General features: G+C 40.0%; 1 protein-coding gene across 11 annotated transcripts in view; it reads right to left on the bottom strand.

The window, feature by feature from the left end:
• The window catches only part of HSPG2 (heparan sulfate proteoglycan 2), a 2,126,006-nt gene that overhangs the window by 248,029 nt on the left and 1,854,819 nt on the right, over positions 1 to 23,158 (bottom strand). For all 11 annotated transcript variants that reach the window (XM_044063227.1, XM_044063230.1, XM_044063231.1 and 8 more), the window contains 4 exons: positions 21,554 to 21,698; positions 13,846 to 13,948; positions 8,369 to 8,478; positions 6,783 to 6,891 (listed from right to left, as the gene is read on the bottom strand). In XM_044063227.1, the coding sequence (XP_043919162.1) occupies positions 6,783 to 6,891; positions 8,369 to 8,478; positions 13,846 to 13,948; positions 21,554 to 21,698 (467 nt within the window). The remainder of the gene's footprint in view (positions 1 to 6,782; positions 6,892 to 8,368; positions 8,479 to 13,845; positions 13,949 to 21,553; positions 21,699 to 23,158) is intronic.

Below are 23,158 nucleotides of genomic sequence, written 5' to 3'. Positions count from 1 at the left end.
AATACATTCATAGCAAAAAAAAAGCAGAGATCAGTAATTATTAATACACAATAAAAACCGAGGAGAATTTAAGGTTGTGCATTATTTTATTTATGTATAACACTAGATTAGATTCTTAGTTCTGACATTTTAAGTTCACAGGTTCATAGTTAAGTACTAGGCCACTACATGCCTAGACAATGGACCATATTCAGATGTTCCCTCCGGTCTCAAGGAGGGCAACACAAGATAAACCGAGGAGAATTTAAGGTTGTGCATCCAATTATTTGGGTATAACATGAAGGCAACAAGGGTGCTGCTCTGCTTAACATTTAGTGGAAATTTGTTCCAGATTTGGGGGATAAGAATCTATTACACCAGTGTGTCTTATTTATATGTTTATGAGGTTTAGATTCTTTAAATCTAAACCTCATATAATAATCATTATATAAATGTGGAATCAATTATAGGTTCATAGGTGGTTATTGAGCTAGTGACCTGAAGGTTTTTATAAGCCTAGCCATATGTATGCAATATAATACTAGAAAAGCCCAATAGAAAGGATCTTGCCAAAACCCAAACTCTTAGTTAGCAAAGATTACTCATATCTAGGAGGGTCATAGGTGAAATCCCTGACAGGAGTTTATGGTTTCCCATCCAGTCATCCAGGCTACACTTAAACAAGGGCATGGAGGGGCTTTGTTTGATGTGAAATGGTAGCCTCTTCCAGAGGAATGGCATATCTGTCTCTTCAGCAGGTCCTATTTATGTTGCAGGCCAGGTTATGGTCCCTGGAGTGGGTGACCCTTCCCCATTTGACTTGTGGATGTGCAGCATTTCCATTAGGTTTGAATTTGAGATTGCTCTGTAGGCCAGGCACAAGTCTCCTCTAAGTAGTATGTATGCTACTGAGTACAGCGACAATAACTTCAGTCTGATACTTTATTCTGTGAAGGGCTAAAGATCGAAGAGGGTCAATGCATATCCACATATTACACGTCTAGCACTGCATATGTTGATACTCTTTTCTCCAAGTGTCCATCATAAGTCGCCCTTTGTACTTACCTGGACATTAACTGCTAACAAATATAAATAAATACAGGAAATAAAAGACTAGTAAAATGACCCAAATAACCACTGTAGTACATTCATAACTGCACAGTGAGTGAGTAAACAAACTATTTTATCATTAAAGGGCATGGAAGCCTAAAAGAAGAATACAATTCTAGACAAAGATTACTATCTGCCGAAGATGGCTGCAAATTGAGTAACAGCTTAATTATGGCTCTCCCAGTCTGAAAACAGAAACTTAGCAAAGAAAGCCAGTGGACCTAGATTTCTGGGTAAATTCCAGTAACTGACTAGTAAGTGCATGGCCTGGATACCAGGAAAAAATAAATATTATAGGGTTTGTAAACAAGGTCTTCTTAGCAGTATATGTCTGGTTTGCATGTCACCAGAATACAATCTGATAGAGAAATGGCTTGGAGAAAATGTTTACTGAAACCATTCAAGTGTTTTCTTAGCTGGAAGACCTACAAAGATAAGGCAAAAATCAGACAGCATATACTAAAAGCACAAGCTGTATCATGTGTCTTAGCATGAATGTCCTTTCTTTTTGGGTGTCTCTTGCCTGTGGGTGCAGCTATCATTTTAGAATGTGTGTTATTATTAAGTTATAAGGTTTTGGGGGTATCGGGTGTGTATGTGTATTTTTGTTTGAGGGTTTTCAATAAAACAAAAAAATTCTGCAAGATGTGACATAGGTACAAATGTAGATGACAAGAAACAATTGTATAAAAGATTAACCTGCCAAACGGTGCATGCATTGAATACAAAAGTTGGTAATGTACATTTAACAAAAAAAAACTGCTATATAAATGGTGGGAAGAATAATCCGTCAAGAACATGATTCTTTCTATAATGTGTTTAAACGTTAATGGTCTCGCAGATACATACAAAAAAAGAAAGAGTAGTGAATTATATTAAAAATGCAGAGTGCAAGTAGCTATGCTCCACGAGACACACTTGAAAAGAACTAAACGCGAATTTGGAAAAGAAAGGTTTTCAGGATGGTTATTCAGCAGAATATCTGGGTAAAGGAAGACAGGAGTACTTATATTAATTTCAAGAGGAGCTTCAATAGTAACAGAAGAAAATATAAAAGGCAATAATGGAAGATTTATAGTACTAAGGGGCTACTGGCAAGGGAGGAGGATTACACTGGCATGTACTTACATTCCACCTAAAACTGCTATAATGGAGCTTAAGAAAATTCTGGGAGAAATAATCAGCTTTCAGCAAGGAATATTACTTATAGGTAAAGACTGGAATTTGATTTGCAACAGTGAAGATGTGTCTGCGGGTCCTAGAAGGGAAAATATAACAAAGGAGAGTAGATTTTTAAATAAATTTATGAACACATTTGGCATGGAAGATGTGAATTCAGTACTAGGAGTTTGGAGTGAATTTACATATTATTCTCCAAGATACAAAACCTGGACTAGGCTAGACAGAATATTAACTTCACAGGAACATGTGCACTTACTTGAAGGTCTTGATATGTACCCACTAACTATTTCAGATCATGTGCTAATAGTAACTAAAATAAAAACACAGGGTAATGAAATAAAAATGAGATGCTGGCACTTTTTCATCTATCTGTTGAAAAGAGAGGAATTTAAGGAATGGGCAGTGGAAATTATTCAGGAGCTATTAGAGAAGATAGAAATTTCTTCTGAAAATATAGCTAGGGAGTGGGAAAAATTAAAGTGGAACTTAAAAATAGGGTGGAAATAAGAGAAAGTGAGATATCATTAAGAATGAACAAGAATTACTGAGAGGGACCGAGAAAATAGGGGAAATCTCACAGAATAAGAAGAGAAGCAACTCCAGAATGCTAAACAGAAAATAAGGGATTACCTCGATAATACACGAGTTTAAAATGACTGCTGTTAAGTAACTGTCTTTTGATAATAACCCTAAAGCACAAAAAACTTTTAGCACAATGACTCAGGCAAGAGAAAGCAGAAAGGGATGCCACCAAGCTTAGGGATCCTATAACAAGGAAGATTTAGTATTAGAAAAAAGCATTAGAAATACTTCGAAAATTCTATGAAAGTCTATATAAAGCAGAGAAATATGAAAATCTAGAAAAGGTACAAATGGAAATGTTTATGGAAGAATTAAATATGCCCAGGCTAGAGGTAGAGCAGGCTCAATTAATAGGAGATGAGATAGAAATGGTGATGTATAACTAGTCTACAGGAAAGTCCACAGGAATAGATGGTATTCCTGTGAAAGTTGGGAAGCTAAGAGGGAAAAAAGGGATAAAGACGTGGAAGGATTTGTTTAACAGTATTTTAAGAGGAGGAGAAGTACCAGCATTCTGGAAGAAAATCCATTAAGTCCAGCTTCATACAGGGCAATTTCAATAATAAATAAAGATTATAAAGTGTTTATGTCTATAATGGCAAAAGTGATGCCAAAATTGATAGACATGGATCAATGCGGTTTTGTGGAGGGTGGCAAACATTTGACATTAACAGAACACTGATGATCCAGAGGGAAGCAGAATGTAAGAAAATACCACTGTTGTTGGTGAGTCTTGATGCAGAGAAAGCATTTGACAGAGTAAGCTGGGAGTTTATGAGCAGGACAATGGAAGAATTTGCACTCCCTGAAAAATTATAAGGTTGATTAGGAGGACATATGAGGGATCGGACATGAAAATGAAAGTGGGTGGGGTCCTCTCTAATAATTTCTGCTTGAGCAAAGGAATTAGGCAGAGGTGTCCTTCCCTCCCCTTTGTTGTTTGCATTACATTTAGAACCACTGGCAAAGAAAATAAGGGACTCAGAAATTCAAGGATATAATTTTTATGGTAGTGAAGAGAAGCTGGCAGTATTTGCAGATGACATTTGTTTTATACCTGACAAAACCAGAAAGGGACATTACAGTGCTGTGAAACACACTGAGGCAGTTTCAAACCTTTTTGAGATACAAAATGAATGAAGCCAAAACAAAAGCAATAGCAGTAAAGTATGTACCCACAGCAATATCCATACTTATGGGAGCATGATAAAATGAGAATGGATTAAAAATAATACCGATATGGCAGCTAAGGATATGTGGGAAGAGACCAAACAAAAGGTAATACAAAAATTGAGAAAAATAGAAGCTCTGTTATATGGCTATTGATAGTAAGATACAAGAAGTTAAAATGTTTTTAGTCCCTTTAGTCTTATATACAGGTCAGACATATTTTTATCAACCAGAGGAGAAGTTGTGGATAGTAATTAATGAAGAGCTGAAGGACTTTATCTGGGAGGGGAAGACAGCAAGAGTCAAGTTTATTCTAGTTTTATTCATAGTTTTACTACTAGGCTAATTGCCCTTGTGGGCCATTTTAAGCCTAGCCAATTACCCCATATGAGAATCAAACCCTGCAACTTGTGTCTGTAAGGTAACCACCTTAACCATTAAGCCAACCTCCCAGCTTATTCTTTCAACAGAACAGGGCGGATTGGTTTTACCCGATTTGAAGGGGTATTTCAGAGCAATACAGTTAAGGCTCCTATACATAGAACAAACAAAAAACTGGATTGGAAGGTTGGCATAATGGTTAAGGTGTTTACCTTACAGACACAAGATACAGGGTTTGATTCTCACATGGGGTAATTGGCTAGGCTTAGAATAGCCCAGAAAGGCAGTTAGCCTAGTACTAATCTATGAATCTATGAATCTATATCTCAGAAAGGAAAAAGATGATGAAGAAACAGGGGGGGAAGTTCAAGTAACAGGGAGAGACTGGGATTTTAGATACAAACCTTTAAGGAGAACAACAATAATCATACAAAATATTAAATTCATAAAGTAGCAGAAGGTATTTGAAGAACTAAACCAATATGGGAATTGAGAAAGGAGATTCTGTCAATAGGGCTGACTGCAAGGGTTCCTATTATTTCCTCGAAGAGGCATATTGAACGCCTCTTCATTAAACTTGAAACCGCGAAATTCGAAAAAATCAAACATCTACATAAGCAATTTCTTTCCTTGGCTATCCTTGTCAGTTTGTCATTTTCTCCACTGTAGTGCAATCTCAGAGTTGGTATATTTAGTTAGGGGGGGTGGCGGGCACAGCCCCTCATGTTGGGAGGTGTGGTGGGCAAAGCCCCCCATTTTTTAGTATTTGTGGTTATTTGTTGGTGTTTGTAGGGCTAGCGATTTCTATCCAAGGGAAAGAAATTGCTTATGTGGAGGTTCGATATTTTGAAAGTTTGCAGTTTTAGGGTCAATGAAGAGGCGTTTGATGGAATGCCTCTTTGAGGAAATAACATAGACCTGACTGCAATTAGGGATACAGACAATAGGCGAGAGGGGTGGGGAGTATATTGGAGAAAACTGGCAAAGGAACCAAGAAGGTATTGGGAGCAAATAACTACAGAGGGAAAGGTAATAGAATGGGAAGATGCCAAGAACTTAATTGGACTGCAAGTTAGAGATTGCCTTCCATATCAAGAACTGATATCAGAGTACAGGCAAAGAAAAAGAAACGGGGTCCTCAATGATAGACCAGCACTGGTAGAGTTCTTAGTAGAAACAAGAACAGAAGTTGCCATTAAGAAAGGAATAATTAGAGCATATAAAATATTACATGATAACTATAAGAATCACTCAGAAGAGGTTAGGAAGGATTGGGAAGAGAGAATGGATAAGCAACTTGCAAAGAAACAGTGGGAGGATACATGTATGTCTCCCAAATACGCAACAAAATCTATAAGATTTAGGATCTTTGCCTGGAAGTGTTTACATATTTTTATACCCCAAGCAGGCACCAAAGAATCTTTCCTCAGGTAGACAGCAAATGTTGGAGATGTGATGGGGAAGAAAGAGGTAACTGGGAACATATTTTCTGGCAGTGTAATGACTTGGTAGACCTTAAAGATTCCCTGCAGACTGCTCTTTCAAAGAAACTAGGTGAGCAAACTGGAGTGACTAGGGAAATTATTTTTTTGATCTTTGATACAGAGTTAGAATTGCCAAGACATAGTAAGGCCTTGCTGAGTCTAATTATGATGGCTGCCAAAAAAGCAATAACTAAAAAATGGAAATCAAAATCTAAACCAACATTACTAGAAATAACAAAGATAGTAACAGAGATAAAACAACTGGAACTGTGATCTTTGGAAAAGGACAGGAGTAAATTACACAATAAAACATGGGAAATGTGGGACCACTACATGCAGAGGAGGAACGATGTTTAAAAGAAGGCAGGATCTGAATGTGCTATTTAATGGCTGACTGACAAGACTGGATATATTAAAAGTGATGCATAATGTTTGCAGCTACAGTTGTGTTGGCATGGTTTGTAAGGTATAATGTTTGCAACTCAGATTGTGCCGTTATGAATTATTTTCATTTATATAAACGTAAGATTGTCTGTGTCAAGCATGACAATTTAATAAAGATGTTCCTTGTAAAGAAAAAAAGTAGAGTATTATCTGTCATTAAATACAGGTGGTTAAAAAGTATAACAATCCAGGTGACTTAAGGGGAGCTACACAATGACAAATACTGAAGACATTCTGTTCACATTTAACTGCATTACTTATTTGGTCCATTGATTGATACCAATTTACTTTAAGCACTACCTCTCAATCTACTAGAATAGAGACTTGGAATACATTCTAGCAACTATGCTGTAATATAAAGCTTGCTTCTACATGAATACTTAAGCCCTTCAGTACATAACATACAATAAAGAGAAGAAAACAAGGTAAATGACCGTTTGTGATCTGTACCTGGGTGGCAATGCTGAGCTTCGGAATGCTCACAATTAGTTCCTGCGAATCCCTGAGCACATTTGCACGTGTAGCTGCTGGCCACAGAGTCTAGGCAAACCCCATTATTCTGTAAGAAAAACAAACATTTTCCTATAAAGGTGCATAGCTTTATTCCACAGAGTCTAGACAATCCCCATTATTTTGAATGAAAGGCATGCATTTTCTGATAAAAAGGAAAGTTAATGTTTAAGAAAGTTTTCAACATTATAATGAAAAGTCCTCAAAGAAGTGCATCATTTGGAAGATAACACTGTGAGAGCAATGAATGCCTACTTTTCATTTCATTAAATTCAAAGCAAAAAAGTGATTTTCCTGATTCTGTTATCTAATTAAATCCAGTTGTGAACATTGTGAAGTCCTTCTGACAGTGCTATATTAATATTCTATACTTATCACTCAAGGGTTGGGAGGGTGGCCTAATGGTTAAGGTGTTTGCCTTACAAACACAAGGTGCAGGGTTTGAGTCTCACAAGGAGCAACTGGCTAGGCTTAAAATGGCTCGTAAGGGCAGTTAGCTTAGTACTAATCTATGAATCTATGAATCCACAATAAGCCATTTATCCATTTACTGCTCAGTAAGTGTCCCTGATGTTAATTCTGGCTGGTAACGACATAGCCTAGTCATAACATTTTTAACAATGTAAATAAAAATTACCTCTCCTTTCAAATAATATGTCTAATCTAGCAAGGGTCTATGTAGAGGGGATTTTGAACTAGCATGGATGATTTAATGAAACTCATCTGTCTTGACTGGCAAGAAGAACTGAGAATGGCCCAGAGGAGAGAATGACCGTAATATACATCTAGCAATCACAGACATACAAAGATTCTACCTATTGCACGGTTGTTTATCAGTTGTTGAACGTGACCCAAAACAAAACTGGTAACGCTGACGTAAAACATCGACGCTCAAAACTCTGGAAACTTAAAATAGCATAACAAATTGAATCCCAAATATCCCTACCACTATGGACCGAGGAACATGTGCTAACATTTATCATGCGGGAGAGCAAGTATGAGAGTTTGGAATACTGCAATTCCGGGATTGTGAGTGTCTGTGTTACTGTGTCGCTGTTAGCAGTTTTGGTATGGGTTACATCAAGCATCTGATAGACAACCCCATTGGACAGATGGATATCTTACAGCCTGAGAGAAAAAGTGGTCAGAAAATGACTGTTTGGTTTTAATTCTACTACAAGAAGCATCATATTCAAAGATTTAACTTTAATAAGAGTCTCTTACTTAACACATGTCTACACACAGCAGTCAGATACCTTTTCGTGTATTATCAATTTGTATAGTATAATATCTGACTTGTCGCAACATTTCTGTGCAAAAACTGTAAGGACATCATGAAAGAAGATTAAAACATTTAAATACAATGAAAAATATCTCTGACTGCAGCTATGTTACTACAGTCTAAATAATTCCAACTGACATTTATGAAAATAAAATAAAAAACATCACTTACATTTTCAATAAAAAATAGATCTATTGCTTTAACAAGACAACTTTAAATCTGGAAAGAATAGCAAGAAATTTACCTTGCATGGCTTATCTCTACAGGTTGGACAGTTGGAAACTCTATGAGATCTCAAATCCATGTCATTAAAGATAATTTCCCGTCCCTGGATCACCAACTCACGGATACAACCTGACAGAAGAAATGAGAAAAAAACATTAATACAATGCTGAGTAACAGACGCTGAACTGCAATGATCGTCCATATTGTAAATTACAAAAGGAGAAGCCAAAGGTGCACAGGTGGTCTTGCAAGAGTTAGACATCCATCCATCCAAAATCCCTTTTTCCCATTTTTTGCACATGTGGATGGGGTTTTACTTCAACAATGACAGTCACCTGGAGCCAAGGTTAACACCGCTGGATGGCTACCCTTGCCACAATAGTTCCTCCACATCACTCACTTGCAAGCACACTTACACCTATGGCCAATTTAGAGTGTCCAATCCACCTACTGTATATCTTTGCAATGTGGGAGGAAATGGAAGAAACTCACGTGAGAATAGGGAGTACATGCAGACTTGGCACAGAAGTCACCTCAACTGAGAATCATACTGGGGAAACTCCTGCTGTAAGGTGACAACACTACCTGCTGCTCCACTTTGTTACCCCCATTTAGACGTACAGCTGCATTTATTATAATTAATAATAATAATAATAATAATAATAATAATAATAATAATAATAATAACAACAACAACACCCATTTGTTAGCCAGACAGACCCACAGTCTCTTTTTAGGGGTGACTCAGGAGGAATGACTAGTTAAATGACTTACTCAAAGTCACATAGTTGGCAAATAAGGGCTGTGGGAATCAAACCCTGTAACTCAGGAACTGCAGTTTGCAAGCTTAACCTTTCCACTAACTGCCAACATATTGGAGAAACATTTTTTAGGAGAAAATGAGTTTTACTATGTGCATATATTTCAACGCCATTCTTGCAACGATAAAGAATAGGTTCTGCCAAAAATACAGGTTTCAGTGACATGTATTTTTGTGTGGAAGCAAATGCAGAAAGTTCATTCACATATACATAATGTAAAGATATTTACAATAAATGTCATAGGAGACCAAAATGTACCTTGAAGAATTTGTTACAATATTTTGAAAAGAAATGAACAATAGGTTTCAAATGCACATATGGAAAAAAAAACTCACCACTGACTTAAAACAATGCAAGTTACATTACTTTTTAAACTATGAAATACATAAGGTTACTGAAAAGATGTGGCAATAAAACATTGCTGTTAAACTAAAATTGTGGATAACCTCTAACTCCTACACTATTAGACAACCAAAGACAACCCCTTCTGAAAAATTAAACTGGAAAAATGAAATCAAATAAATTAAAATGTATTCAACAGTGTTTAATAAGAAAACAAATACTGGGAATATGGCACAAGCAGCCTTATGCTTCAATTAAACCCTGTGGTTCATGCAAAACAAGCATTTGGTATACATATAATATTCTGAAACTCTTTAGTGTGATTCCTGGAACAACGAACTTGAAATAATATATTAAATCCAAGATTGCAATTTTCAGAGTATTCCCATTTTCTACGAGGTACGTCTCAGAGATGGTATACCTTAGCCTGGGGATGTCAGGAGGTGCAGGGTGCATTGCCCCTGCAAAAAGCAACATCACAGTGTGTCCACAAGCAAGCCCCTAATGTGAAATACCACACATTTAGACATCTTGGTTATAGGTTTATAGATTAGTACTTAGCTAGCTGCCCTTGTGGGTCATTTTAAGCCTAGCAAATTATCCCATGTGAGAATTAAACCCTGCAGCTTGTGTGGGTAAGGTAAACACCTTAACCATTATGCCAACCTCCTACTTACAGACATCAGTGTGACACAGCAATGCCCCTCCTCACCAAGTTGCATAAAGAAAGGTTACAGTCATGTGGCTGTCAGGTCCAGGATTCATCAGATAATGCAGGCACTCGGGTCACTCAACCATAAATAGCAGTATGACTCAGTCATAGTCCATGTGGGTGTGAGTGACCTGAGATGTACCTCCCTGGACTATATGAAAGGAGACATGATGGACTTCTCTGAACACATGCCTCTTCTGTAAATTACAAAAGGAGAGGCCAAAGGTGCAGAGATGGTCTCAGGTTGGTATGAACCTCGCACTGAGCAGCATTCTGCTCTCACTAAAAGTGATACTACAATACAAACGGAAACTAATTGACTTCAATAATTGGTTTAGCTACTGGTGTCATTCCAAGGGGATCCAGTATTTGTCAGCCTAGGATGACATGACTGACAGACCACTCTGCTTTTCAGATGGTCTGCACCTGCCACCGCTAGGCTTTTGAATACTGGCCAAGGCATAAGCCGCCCCCATAGTGCCTTTTGAGGTAGTGCCAAACCAATAGGCCTACCAACATAACAAATTCTTCTAATCCCTGCTCAATGCTAGAAGTCTTAACAAGAAACAGCACTCCCTAGAAACTCTCCTTACCCTGGAGAATACAGTTACAGAGACATGGTTCAAGGCTGCAGAAAACACCCCAGCAGTTCAAGGCTACAATACCTGTCACACACTCAGACCACCTTTTGAAAAGGAAAAATGAAAGGAAGCAATGTTTCCATTTTCATTAAAAAAAATCACACCTCTAGATTGGTCAAGCAGGATGACTCTGTTGAGCTACTCCATGTCCACCTGACCATAGGTAAAATCCCCCACCATATCACCATTAGCTACAAGTCCTCAACCATGAAGCATGAAAAACACTCCGCATACCTGAAGTTACTAGAATCACTTACCATTCAACCCAACACACTATTCACAGGTGATTTTTAACTACCCCTCCATAAACTGGGAAACATGCACGATCTCTAACATGCAAGCTCAGAGATTTCTGGACTTTGTCAATACAAATGTTCTGGAGCAGTTGGTCTGTACTCCCACTAGGGGCTCAAGTATCTTTGACATAGTACTCACAAACAAAAAGGAAATAAATATAAAGGTAAAACCTCCATCAAACACTAAAACCCCAAATATTTTTTCCAAGGCAAACTACCTTCTATTAAGTGATAGCATAGGCAATTTTAAATCTCTGCAATCCTCAATGAATCCACCAGTATAGCAAGTGCAATCTCCCTCAACTCTAAAAACATGGAGGCCTATGCAGACGTATGCACAAATGCCCTGTGCAACCACTTAAACAACTGCATAGAAAAACAGTACCTTATCAAACTACACTCAGGTCAAGCCACAAAAACAATTCACCCTGGTGGACCCCTGCCATTAATAGACTATACAACAGAAAGAAGAAATTCTTGTCTAGAAGTAAGTGGGAGGGCACACAGCAGAGAAAAAAACCCTCATTAATCTCAACAGGCAAATCAAGGAACTAGTAAGTCTTCAAAAGCTAAATACAAGACTAAAATAGCTTTGCAAGCAAAGTACAACTGCAATGCATTTTTACTTATGTCCAAAATGTTAAGGGAAACACTCAACAATGTGCTGAGTTGACTTTAGATGGCACTACCTACACTCAGCCAGAAGAAACAGCAAACCTGCTAGCCGATAAATTCAGCTCAAATTTCACCCCCTCATCAGCTCCAGTAAATCCCCATGAAATATCTCCTACTATTCCTTTGCCTGTTATCACAAAACAGTAGGTTGTCACTGCTCTCTCTAAAGCTAGAAACATGGCATCAATGGCCTTGACGGAATCCCAGGGTACCTATTAAACAGCTTGAAACATGACCTAGCAGACCCACTTGGATCTCTATTTAATCACAATCTCCAAACAGGCTTTGTCCCAGTAGAGTGGAGGACAGCAACACTCATCACTCTGCACAAGGGTGGGGACCATCAACGGACCCAAAAACTACCAACCCATAAGTCTGACTAGCTTCATAAGTAAGACTATGGAAAGGATAATCATAGACCTGATTAACATGACATAGGAAATATCCTGAAGCTACACCCAACCCAGTTCAGCTTCATCAAGAGCAGGTTCTGACTGCTCAGACTGGTGGACTTCTTTGAGAAAGTCACTAAGGCCATGGATGAGGTAAGACAGAGCATATTGCCTACCCTGACCTGGCCAAGGCATTTGACACAATACTCCACTCGTGCATTACAGATAAACTCACAAAATTGGGCATAAACTTCTATATCACCAGATGGATAGCCATACGGCTCACAGATAGGACACATGTTTTGGAGGAATCCACATCCAGTAAGAGGCCAGTCACCAGTGGAGTAACACAGGGATCATTGCTGGGCCCCCCTCCTGTTTGGGATATATTTCTCAGATGTCAAGGGAACTATAGATGGCCTTTGGCTGACACGTCTGCTGATGACTGCAAGTTGGGGGCAATTCTTGATTCCCCAAATGATGTTGATATCCTACAGAATGGTCTGATGCAGACTAATGATTGGTGTCAGAACTATGACCTCAAAATAAATTCAAAGAACTGTATAATAATACCTTTTGGGAGATGAAAATACCTCTGCAAATTACAGCATTGATAGCACCCCTCTAAGAGTGGACCCAGCAGTGAGAGATCTGGGTTCTCAGATAGGTAGCAATCTGAACTTTGTCCACAATGTGTCCACGGTGGTGAGGAAATCCTACTATGTGGCTCAGCTTATAAGTAAGGGCATGGCATGCAGATCTAAGGATGTCATAGTGCCACTGTACTTGGCCCTCATCAGACCAATAATCAAGAACAATGCACCCTTTGGCATGTACCATGACAGGCTCTTGCAACAGCAGGAACATCCTGAGAGGTTTTTCACCAAAAAATACAGGGTATAGCCAACATGTCATATGCAGATCGATTAAAAGCCCTATACTGTATTCAGTTTCCTACCGATTACAAAGGGGTGATCTGTTCCTGAGCTAGAAAGCAGTCTCTGACCCAGCCCTGATGGAAATGTTGCATATTCCCCAAACTAACTGCACTAGGGTTACCTGCTCCAAAGATCTAAACCTGATCTATGATGTGAACAGATCATGTTGGAGAAACACATATGTGTTCCAGAAACTGCCCCTCCTCTGGAATAGCCTTCCTTTTCACGTGAAGCAGAGCCATTCCCAGACCATCTCCAAGCCCAATCTGGACCAATGGATGGGAAATCATAAATTCACTCCTGGGGTGGTGCTCACGACTATTATGGACAGAGTCTGTAAAAATTGTCAACCCCCATTTTTTGACCCTTGCTATCATTTCCCTAGGGGTAGAAAATTGGGTAAAATCTGTGTAAAACTGCCTAGGCTTGTAAGGGCTCTTGAGACATTAGTCTAGTAATCTCCGATGAACTTATGTGCCTATGAAAGGAGAACACTGATGTTCAGCTTTCACTGTTCGTATTCATTTTCATGTTCAATGTTATTCTTTTGTAATTCCAGGACTCACAATTACAAGAGGATGCCCACGTATTTGCTTACAGCTGGAAAATGCTCTGCTTATACTTACTGCCAGTATTTTCGGATGCTGAGATACAGGATAGGATCAAAACCTAGTCTTACCTACAAATCCACTGCGCAGGCCAGAGGTTTTATAAATGGCACTGTAGTCTGGATAGCCACCAAGATAGAGCTCTTCATTCAGATCAAGACCTTGGAATCGTCCCTAAGGGTGTTTAAAGAAAAATCATGGGTTTTGAATGAAGACACCAAACACATTGTACCACATTCTCAAAATTAAATATGCAGAATTTATAAGAGTTTCTGTCTCATGATTACTTATTCAGGGATTTACAAATGATGGCTGAATAAACAACTTTACTGTACAGAGCTAATTTCACAGATTTTTTTTTCCAAATACTTTATTGATTTTCAAAAAGACAAAACATAATTTCTACTAGAATACAAATGAAACAAATTTCACAGAAATTTCATAGACACATACATTGCTGGCAAATGGAAAAGTAAAATGAGCCATTCAGTTTAAACATTTCTTTGACTTTAAATGAGGCAACTCCTTGAAGCCTCATTGTAACAAAGATTACTGTATTCCAAAAAGTATTAAAGTGCAATCTGCAATTTTTAAGAAAAGGTTTAGTGTCATAAAATGCTTAGTTTATGTATGATTCTAAGTAAAGAAAAAAGTCTGAATATGCAAATAACATTAAAAATCCAACTTCCCACTTACTGATGATAGTTTTTTTTAATAAACGAGTCACAATCATAACACGGAAGTTAAGTTTTGTCTCATTTTCTAACATGCAAACAAACAGGATAACAAAATTACCCTGAAGAACTACCACTCCATTTCTTTAGCCAGTCTGCCGGCTTCCTCATAATCCCAAGTCCCTTGTTGGCTTATCCTGTACTATTTTGGTAATAATGCAATAAACTGCTGTTTCAATATTGCTTATAAGAATACAGTAGGAGTAACACCTTCTTGCAGTCCTGAACCATTTATAAACTCAGCCCTTTACTTCAGAAGCATAAACCAGAAGTGTATTTTTTGTGTTAACCAACTGAAACTATGATGTGCAGTTTTTTTCAGGGGTGACCTGTCTATGTGACTTGCTGATAGTCAGAAAGTAGGCAAATGGAAAATGGGGGGCTCAAAGCTACGACTACAGTATGAAAGCTGTTACCAGCAGATAGCTTTAATGCTCTGTTAAAAACTACTACACATCACATATCAGCAAGAAAAAGAAAAGTACAGTTGTGTACACTTACCATAAATGTAGATGTTTGAGTGTATTCACTGTTGCAGTCATTACATTTGGGTTATCTGCTTGCAGTAGCCCTCAGTCAGCCTGATTAACAAAGTCTTGGGTCCTACATTGGTTGCTGTCTCTTCTTCCATGACGTCAGGTCATCAGGAGTATAAAACATGCAGCCAACGTCATTACATCAGTTTTTCTTGCCCCAGATGTCAGGTGCCCCCCTAATGGGAAGCAATTAAATCTATAAATATACAAGGTTGTACCTCAAACAAAAAAGCAAATATACCAAAAAGCTTTTAAGCATTGAAAAGGAGAGAAGAGGTATAGCCAAACAAAGTCAGGGGGTTGGAGGGAGGGTAACCAGGACTGCAACAGTGAATACACTCGAACATCTACATTTGTCAAGAATCTCAATGGCAAAACTCAGATCTGCTCTGAGTTACAGCATAATGGCACTAAATATACAGAACCAATTGATATTGCCAACATCTTGGCAGATAGGTTCAGTGCTAACTTTATCCTCCTGTCATCCCCTAAAGGGCCCATCTCTATACCAGAAGAATGCAAAGTTCCTGTAATCACGGCTGCACAGGAAAAAACACACTATCCAAAGCCAAGAACACAGCATCCATGGGACCTGACAACATCCCAGGCCATGTTCTACATGAACTACAGAACGAACTGGCACCCCACCTAAGTACCAGTTTCAATCATAGCCTCACCTCAGGCTATGTGTCCACTGAATGGTGCACAGTGACGGTTATCCCACTCCACACCCCTTTTGGTATGTCCCTCACAAGACAGCTACAACTGGAAAGGCCACAGAAATACCTCATAAAGAGGATTACTGGCCTCAAACAGATGCCCTACGCAGACTGTCTCAAAAAACTGCAGCTTTACTCCGTCACATATCACCTACTCAGAGGCGATCTCTGCCTAACACACAAAGCTATGTCAAAACCCAGAGCTTTTAGACATGCTCCACTTAAAGAAATCCCAATCCCTATGAGCTACATGCTCTAGGGACCTAAACCTTGTCACCACAATAAACAGAACATGCTGAAGGGATAGATTCCTGTCCCAGAGACTTCCCATACTCTGGAACAAACTACCTATCTATATCAAACAAAGCTCCTCATTAGCACTCTTCAAGAAAAATCTTGCTGATTGGTTGGGAGATAGGAAATTCACCCTGGGGATCACTTCTGTGGCTCTGTTCTACAGTGGCACAAGAAAATAATTTTCTTGGGTGGCGAAAGCCAGGGTACCTTTTGGCTAGGCTTATATAGGACCTAAGGCCAATAGCCTAGTACCTACCTATGAACCTATTTATGGTAAATGTACACAACTGTACTATGTTCTTCGTGTTTCACTGTTGCAGTCATTACATTTAGGTAGATTTCCAAAGCTAAGGATGGGAGGAGGAATTTATATAGCATTAGGACCAGCTATAAGGCCGTGCAACACTGCAGTGGCAAAGCCAGCTCTGTATTTAGAGAAAATTGGCAAATGGCAATGCTTGGTGAAAATATGTACAGAACTCCACGTAGCAGCTTCTAGGATGTCCCTGGTAGGTACACCTCTGAGAAAGGCTGTAGAGGTAGATGCAGCCCTGGTTAAGTGGGATCTGATCCCCTGTGGGATAGGTTTTCCATGGTGCTTATAGCAGAAATGAATGCAATGGCCTATCCATTTGGAGATGGTTCACTTTGAAATAGTCTGCCCGTCTGTCCCTGCAGCAAATACCACCAAGAGTTGTTCAGATTTCCTTTGAGGTTTAGACCTGTCCAAGTAGAATCTAAGTTGTCTGTGCACATCTAAGGAGTGCAGTATCTGTTCCCCTTTGTTCTGTGGATTAGGAAAGAAGTTAGGCAACTGATTGGACTGATTAAAGGCCACACTGGATACCACCTTTGGCATAAAAGAGGGATTGGTCCTGAGGGACACCCTTCCCGCATGAAAGATGATGAAAGACTCCACTGCCATAAGGGCCTGCAATTCAGATACCCTTCTTGCTGAAGTGATGGCTAAAAGGGAAACTGTTTTCCAAGAAAGGAATTTTAAATCTGCTGTAGCAGCTGGCTCTAATGGAGGAAGGGTGAGTTTCTCCAATACATAGTTAAGGTCCCAGGCTGGAGTTGGAGCTCTTCTGGGTGGTCTTAAATTGTTGGCCCCTCTAAGGAACTGCCTGAGCAGTGGAAGAGAGAAGAGGGGAGGTTCTGTGTTATAATGAGCTGAAATGGCTGAGGCGTGAATTTTTATTGAGGAAAAAGACAGACCCTTGTGAAGCATCTCAGTTAAGTATTGTAAAATCTGAAGTAAATTGGGCACTGCTATGCTCATCCATTGAGATAGGTCCCAGGCACAGAATCTTTTCCATTTTTCAGCATAAGATTTTCTAGTACTGGGCCTCCCTGCCTCTAAAACAACATCCATCCACTGGTTTACTGAGGGATGGTAAAGAAGAGCTTAGGTAATTGGCCAGGCTGCTAGTTTCAGTGTTTGAAGCTGAGGATGCAGAACCTGGTTCTCCTGCTGAGACAGCAGGGTAGGAGTCTGAGGCAGGTGCCATGGGGCCAACAGTGACACACTGCGCAGGAGGGGGTGCCAGTGTTGGTGTGGCCAGGCTGGTGCAATCAAAATCATCCTTGGTTTGTCTTGTTTGATCTTTAGTAGTACTTTGGAGAGCAGAGACAGACAAGGAATGGGATGAAGGACAGAGCATCCACTTTCCAAGCTTGTCTGTGGGGAGTCCTTGCACAAAATGTTTCAAATTGATAGTTCTGGGGGGAGGCAAACAGGTCTATATCTGGGTTCCCCCATTTGCTTGTCAACATGTTGAAAATCCTTGGTTCCAGTTTGCACTCATGTGGGTCCATGAGGATTCTGCTTAGTCCATCTGCCAGTGTATTTAGTTTTCATGGCAGGAATTGAGATTGTAGATGTACTTGGCAGCTCAAGGCTGTGTTCCACAATGCCATGGCTAGTCTGCAGAGGGGGTAAGAATGTGTAGCCCCTTGCTTGTGTATGTACCACATAACAGTGGTGTTCTCAGTCTTTACCATTAATTGTCCTGGAAGAATGAGGTCCTTGAAGGCTGTCAGAGCATTCTGTACAGCTAGCATTTCTTTATGATTGATGTGAAGGTGCATTTGAATTGGGCTCCATTTGCCCTGAATGCACTTCTCTGCCAGGTGCGCCCTCCCATGCATAGTCTGATGCATCTGTTGTTAGGGTTTGGGCGGCAGGGGGTAGTGTGAATGGTAGTCCCTTGTTTTGGTGGTAGGCCTCTGCCCACCAAAGGAACTCTACGTGTAGACAACGAATGATAGGAATCATTGCTTCTAGATCCTGAGAATGTTGACACCATAGACTTTTTAGATACCATTGTAGTTTCCACATATGCAGTCTTGCATATGGAATTAGAAGAATGCAGGAGGCCATGAACCCCAAGGCTTGTAGCATTTGCCTTGCAGATAGCAGGGATTTTGCGACCACTTGTTTGAAGTAGGTTGTCAAGTGAATTTGTTTCTCTGGTGTGAGGAAAGCCATCTGGGAAGTTGTATTCAAGCTTGCTCCCAGGAATATAACTTATTGACAGGGTACCAGGTGTGATTTTGTTTCGTTTATGGTGTACCCCAGACAGGTTAGCACCCTCTGTACAAAAGCCAATGATTCAAAAGTATGTCCTGGTTTTCTGCCTGAATTAGACAATCGTCCAGGTATTGGTATAGTTGAACATTTCTTTGCCTGCAAAATGCAATGACTGGAGCTAGGCACTTTATGAATACCCTGGGCACAGTAGATAAGCCAAAGGGCAGTGCAGAGAACTGATAGTGCGTGTAGCCTGCTTTGAAGCATAGGTATCTTCTGCAAGATTCCCTGATTGGGATGTGCAGGTATGCTTTCTTTAAATTTGGTGTTGCCAACCAGGCATCTTTGCTTAGCATAGGAAGCAACTGGTGAAGAGTCAGCATCTTGAATTTTGGAATAACCAAAAAGGTGTTTAGAGTAGGCAGGTCCAGGATAGGATGCCATGAATTGTCTTTTCTGGGTACCAGGAAAAATCTCGAGTAGAAACCTTGTCCCTTTTTCTCTTCTGGTACCAATTGAATAGCCTCTATGCTTAAGAGAGAGAGTACTTGCTTTTGGGCCTCTGCCCACTGCTTTGGAGGTAGATCCAGCCAACCGCTTGGAGTTGGTGACGTGTGGAAGTGAAATCTGTATCCTTGGGACACTATATTTAAAACCCATTTGTCCTGGGTAATGAGTCCCCAGTTCTTTGCATGAAGTGCAATCTTTCCCCCCAAAGGGGCAGTCAGTTGAGAAGTGTTTGGGCGTTTTAAAAAGAAGTCATTGAGACAGTTTACCATAGGGGGGAGTTTTATTACTCCCAGATTTGGAAGTGGAGGCCCTCCACTGCTTAGTCCTGTGCGTCCCCTGGGACTGAAGCCTGGGTGCTCTGCTGGATGTGGGTTTGGACTGAGAAGGTCTGGAAGAGGCAGGAAAGGACCAATTCTTAGAAGGCCAATGCCTAGTAAATCTTGGAGGTTGTACTTGTAAAAAGTCTTTAACAGTTTGCATAGATTTAGCTTTTTCCTCCATCTTTTTAAGAAATTCTTCTGCCTTGTTGCCAAACAGGTGGCCCTGACTTAAGGGAGCATCCAGTAATTTCACTTTAACATGATCTGGCAAGGATTGCTCCTTAAACCAAGCATGCCTTCTAAGTACAGACCCAGTTACCGCAGCCGTGCAAGATGCCTCTAGTGAATCAAAACCACATTGCAATGTATGTTTACCAACTTGTTCAGCAGAATGCATTAAATCCTGTAAATCCTTATTTTCAGCACAATCAGGAATCAACATCATTTTCTGTTTAAACAATCCAATAATATGCAGCTGATAATTTAACATATGAAACTGGCAATTCAAGGCCCTAATGGCCAAAGTTGCAGAAGTGTATACCTTCTTACCCCATCTATCCAGCGCCCTGGGGTCTCTATCAGAGGGGGTAGGATTTTTGGCAGTAGAGGCCTTAGTGCCCTTGCGTCCCTGTGAAATGGTCTCAGGATCCGCAGTAGGATTTTTGAAAAGGAACTTGTGAAAGTCAGGAACCCTGTAATATCTGTCAGGTTTTCTGGGAACAGGAGGTAAAGAGTCAGGGGCTAAACTAGATTCTGAAAAGGCATCATCAACAATGTCTAGTACAGGGGGGATAGCTAAAGGCCTGTGCTGGGGCAGGAGTAAGAAATCCCTAAGCCTCTTTTTGGAATCAGAGAAATCCTGACATTCCCAATGAAAAAGCTCCCTGAGAGTATGCAAGGTTTCACCAAAAGAGAAATCCTCTGGGGGGAAGTAGAGGGAATGGAGTCCTCAGCATCAGAATCCTCATAGGTAGATAAGGGTAAATCCTAGTCATCAAAGGAAACAGAAATTTCAGAATCCTGGTCAGAAGTATCATAAGCAAACTCAGTCCTAGGTCTCTTAGAGGGGGAAGGTTGGCTTCTTCTGATTAAAGTAATAAGGTCTTCAGTCATTCTTATCATTTGTTCTTTAGGCACAGCGGCCTGACCATGTGGTCTGGGCATCAGTTTAGGCCTTGAAGAAGAAGATGGTGCCTGTTTAATATGCATGTCAGTAGGCCTGAATACACCCTCAGAAGCCGGTGCCTGCACAGTGGCTCTGGACCCATCTAAGGTAGAGACATCCACAGGTTTTACAGTTGAAGCATTTCGTGGCATACCGGACTCCGAATGGGTCTTAGTAGAGGCCTGCAAATCTGAAGTAGTGGGTATCAGGGGCTGCGAAAGTGCCTCACTGAGTACCGGCGAACTGGGCGGCCTGTCTCTGTCTTTATCTTTGCGTTTTTTCAGAATGTTGGTAGTTGGATGGCTTACCAAATACATATCAGGATAATTGAACCGAGCACCAAAAAATTTAGAAGCGCAAATATACCGACAACGGATTGTTCGTGGTTTAAATAAGGCACAAAACCGACAGCGAGGTACATCGTGGTCAGGACCTAGGCAAGGAATACAGTACGAATGAAAATCTTTATGAGGTATTTGCTTTCCATAAGAAATGTAATTATTTACTTTTACTGATATCTGTTTAGAGCAAGATAAAGTTTCCCCAACAGGGTACTTAGCTTTTAGTTGAAGACTTTGGTTCTGAAACTCAAAAATGAAAATTTCAGGAGTCGGCCGACCGGCACTTAAGAACTGCTTCTACTTCGGGCACTGCACGGCAAGAAAGACTGATGTAATGACATCAGTTGCATGTTTTATACCCCTGATGACCTGATGTCACGGAAGAAGAGACAGCAACTGACGTAGGACCCGAGACTTTGTTAATCAGGCCGACTGAGGGCTACTGCAAGCAGATAACTAAATGTAATGACTGCAACAGTGAAACACGAAGAACATCACACAATCCAAATACTGCATGGTGGGCCACCAAACCATATTAATTCAGTGTTGTAATCTAAAGACATAAAACACTAGCATGATCTTACCAAGCTATGCAGGAAAATGACCACATAAAATTCCAATTACCTGAGAAGAACCATAAACTGGGGGATGGTCATCTATAATAATGTATCCCTTGGTCTGGTTACGATTAAGCACTGCTGTGTGGAACTCCCCAAGCTTGATGGGTGTTGCGAAACGAATTGTTGCCATGCCAGATCCAGCATCAAACCTAAAAAAGATGATAATATGAGTTATAAAAATTTAAATTATGTGCAAAAAAATCACTGGAGAGAATGTCTAAAAGAAAAGCAGCATTATTAGTCATTACACTGACAAATGGCACACCCTGATGAACTTAATACAGCCATACATGCATGCTGCATTTCCTAATTCACAGTTACTTTTAACTCTGTAAAAGAAAAAAAAATAAAATGTGGTTCTAACTACACACCCTGAATTTACTCAAATATAATTCCTCCCAGTCATGTTAAGGGTCAGCATTGATGGCATGAGAGAATTCACAATGGTGTGAAACGGCTCCTGTTTGTACTGGATGCATGAAGTCAGCCCAGCTAGGGAGAATGTACGGAATTCTGCAAGTCAGGTCAGACATCAGACTTTGCCTGCAGCAGATTCCCAATCCCAAAAGTTATTACTGCAATAATGTACCATACAAAGAACATCATCAGCAATTATCTCCTCTCTCAAAACTGTAGACTTCAATATATTAATTACACTTGCATTTGTGGGTACTGATTATGTCAGTAAAATGAGTCACTGTACTATAAGTTATAACTCAAAAGCTCTAGAAAAACAGAAAATGGTTTCTGCAGGACAGAAGCCTTCACTGTACCCTATATAAATGAAACATACATATGGATAATAAAACTCCATGGTTACACAACAGTGGGGAAAGTTAAAAACTTATCTGTAGCATACCCCAGTCCCCTAAAACATGAGTCAATGTTATTTTAACCAACAAAGATGAAAAATCACCATAGGTTCTGAGGTACACACTAGGTTAATGACCACCAGGGCCTTTATAAGCCTAGCCATGCAAATCAATCCAATTATGTTCCTATATATATTGTGGGCATTTACTAGGACATGGTATGTTAGTTAGGAAATTTTTAAAGCTCATGTGGGGAGTATGTCAGTTCAGGCAAAGTTACGCTCTGCCTCTGTCTATCAGAGACATGGGGGCCAGACTAGGGATGAATTTCGTTTTCCCATCCATTGGTCAAAGTTACTCTTAAACAGGGTTAGGGATGGACTCTGCTTCACATAGATGGGGAAGCTTATTCTAGAGCATGGGGATCCTCTGAGATACATATCTGTCTTGCCAATGTGTCCTATGTATATCAAACACAAAATTTAAATCCCTGGATCTAGTTGTTCTGATGTTGTTTGTTTTGCAGATGTGCAAAAGGCCCATATGAGCTGGATCAGAGGATGCCTTGTATGCCAAGCACAGATCACCTTTTGTAACCTGTAGAAGGCCATGAAATGTCTCTCACTTTAACTAGGGTCTATATCACCACATCGAATGGTGATAAATTCGAACGCCCTTTGTTCGAACCCAAAAGTTCGAAAGCCCTAACCTGCGAAGTTACGGAACATCGATTTTTTTTCCCCAAGTAAAAAAAAACAGTGGGCTGTCTTCGGGGGATTGCTATTTCCTCCACTGTA

The sequence above is a fragment of the Protopterus annectens genome, chromosome 2.part1, assembly GCF_019279795.1.
Source record: "Protopterus annectens isolate FY-2018-M chromosome 2.part1, PAN1.0, whole genome shotgun sequence".
Classification (NCBI taxonomy): Eukaryota; Metazoa; Chordata; order Ceratodontiformes; family Protopteridae; genus Protopterus; species Protopterus annectens.
Note: the sequence above shows the minus strand (reverse complement) of the source record. Positions and strands in the feature narration are given on the sequence as shown.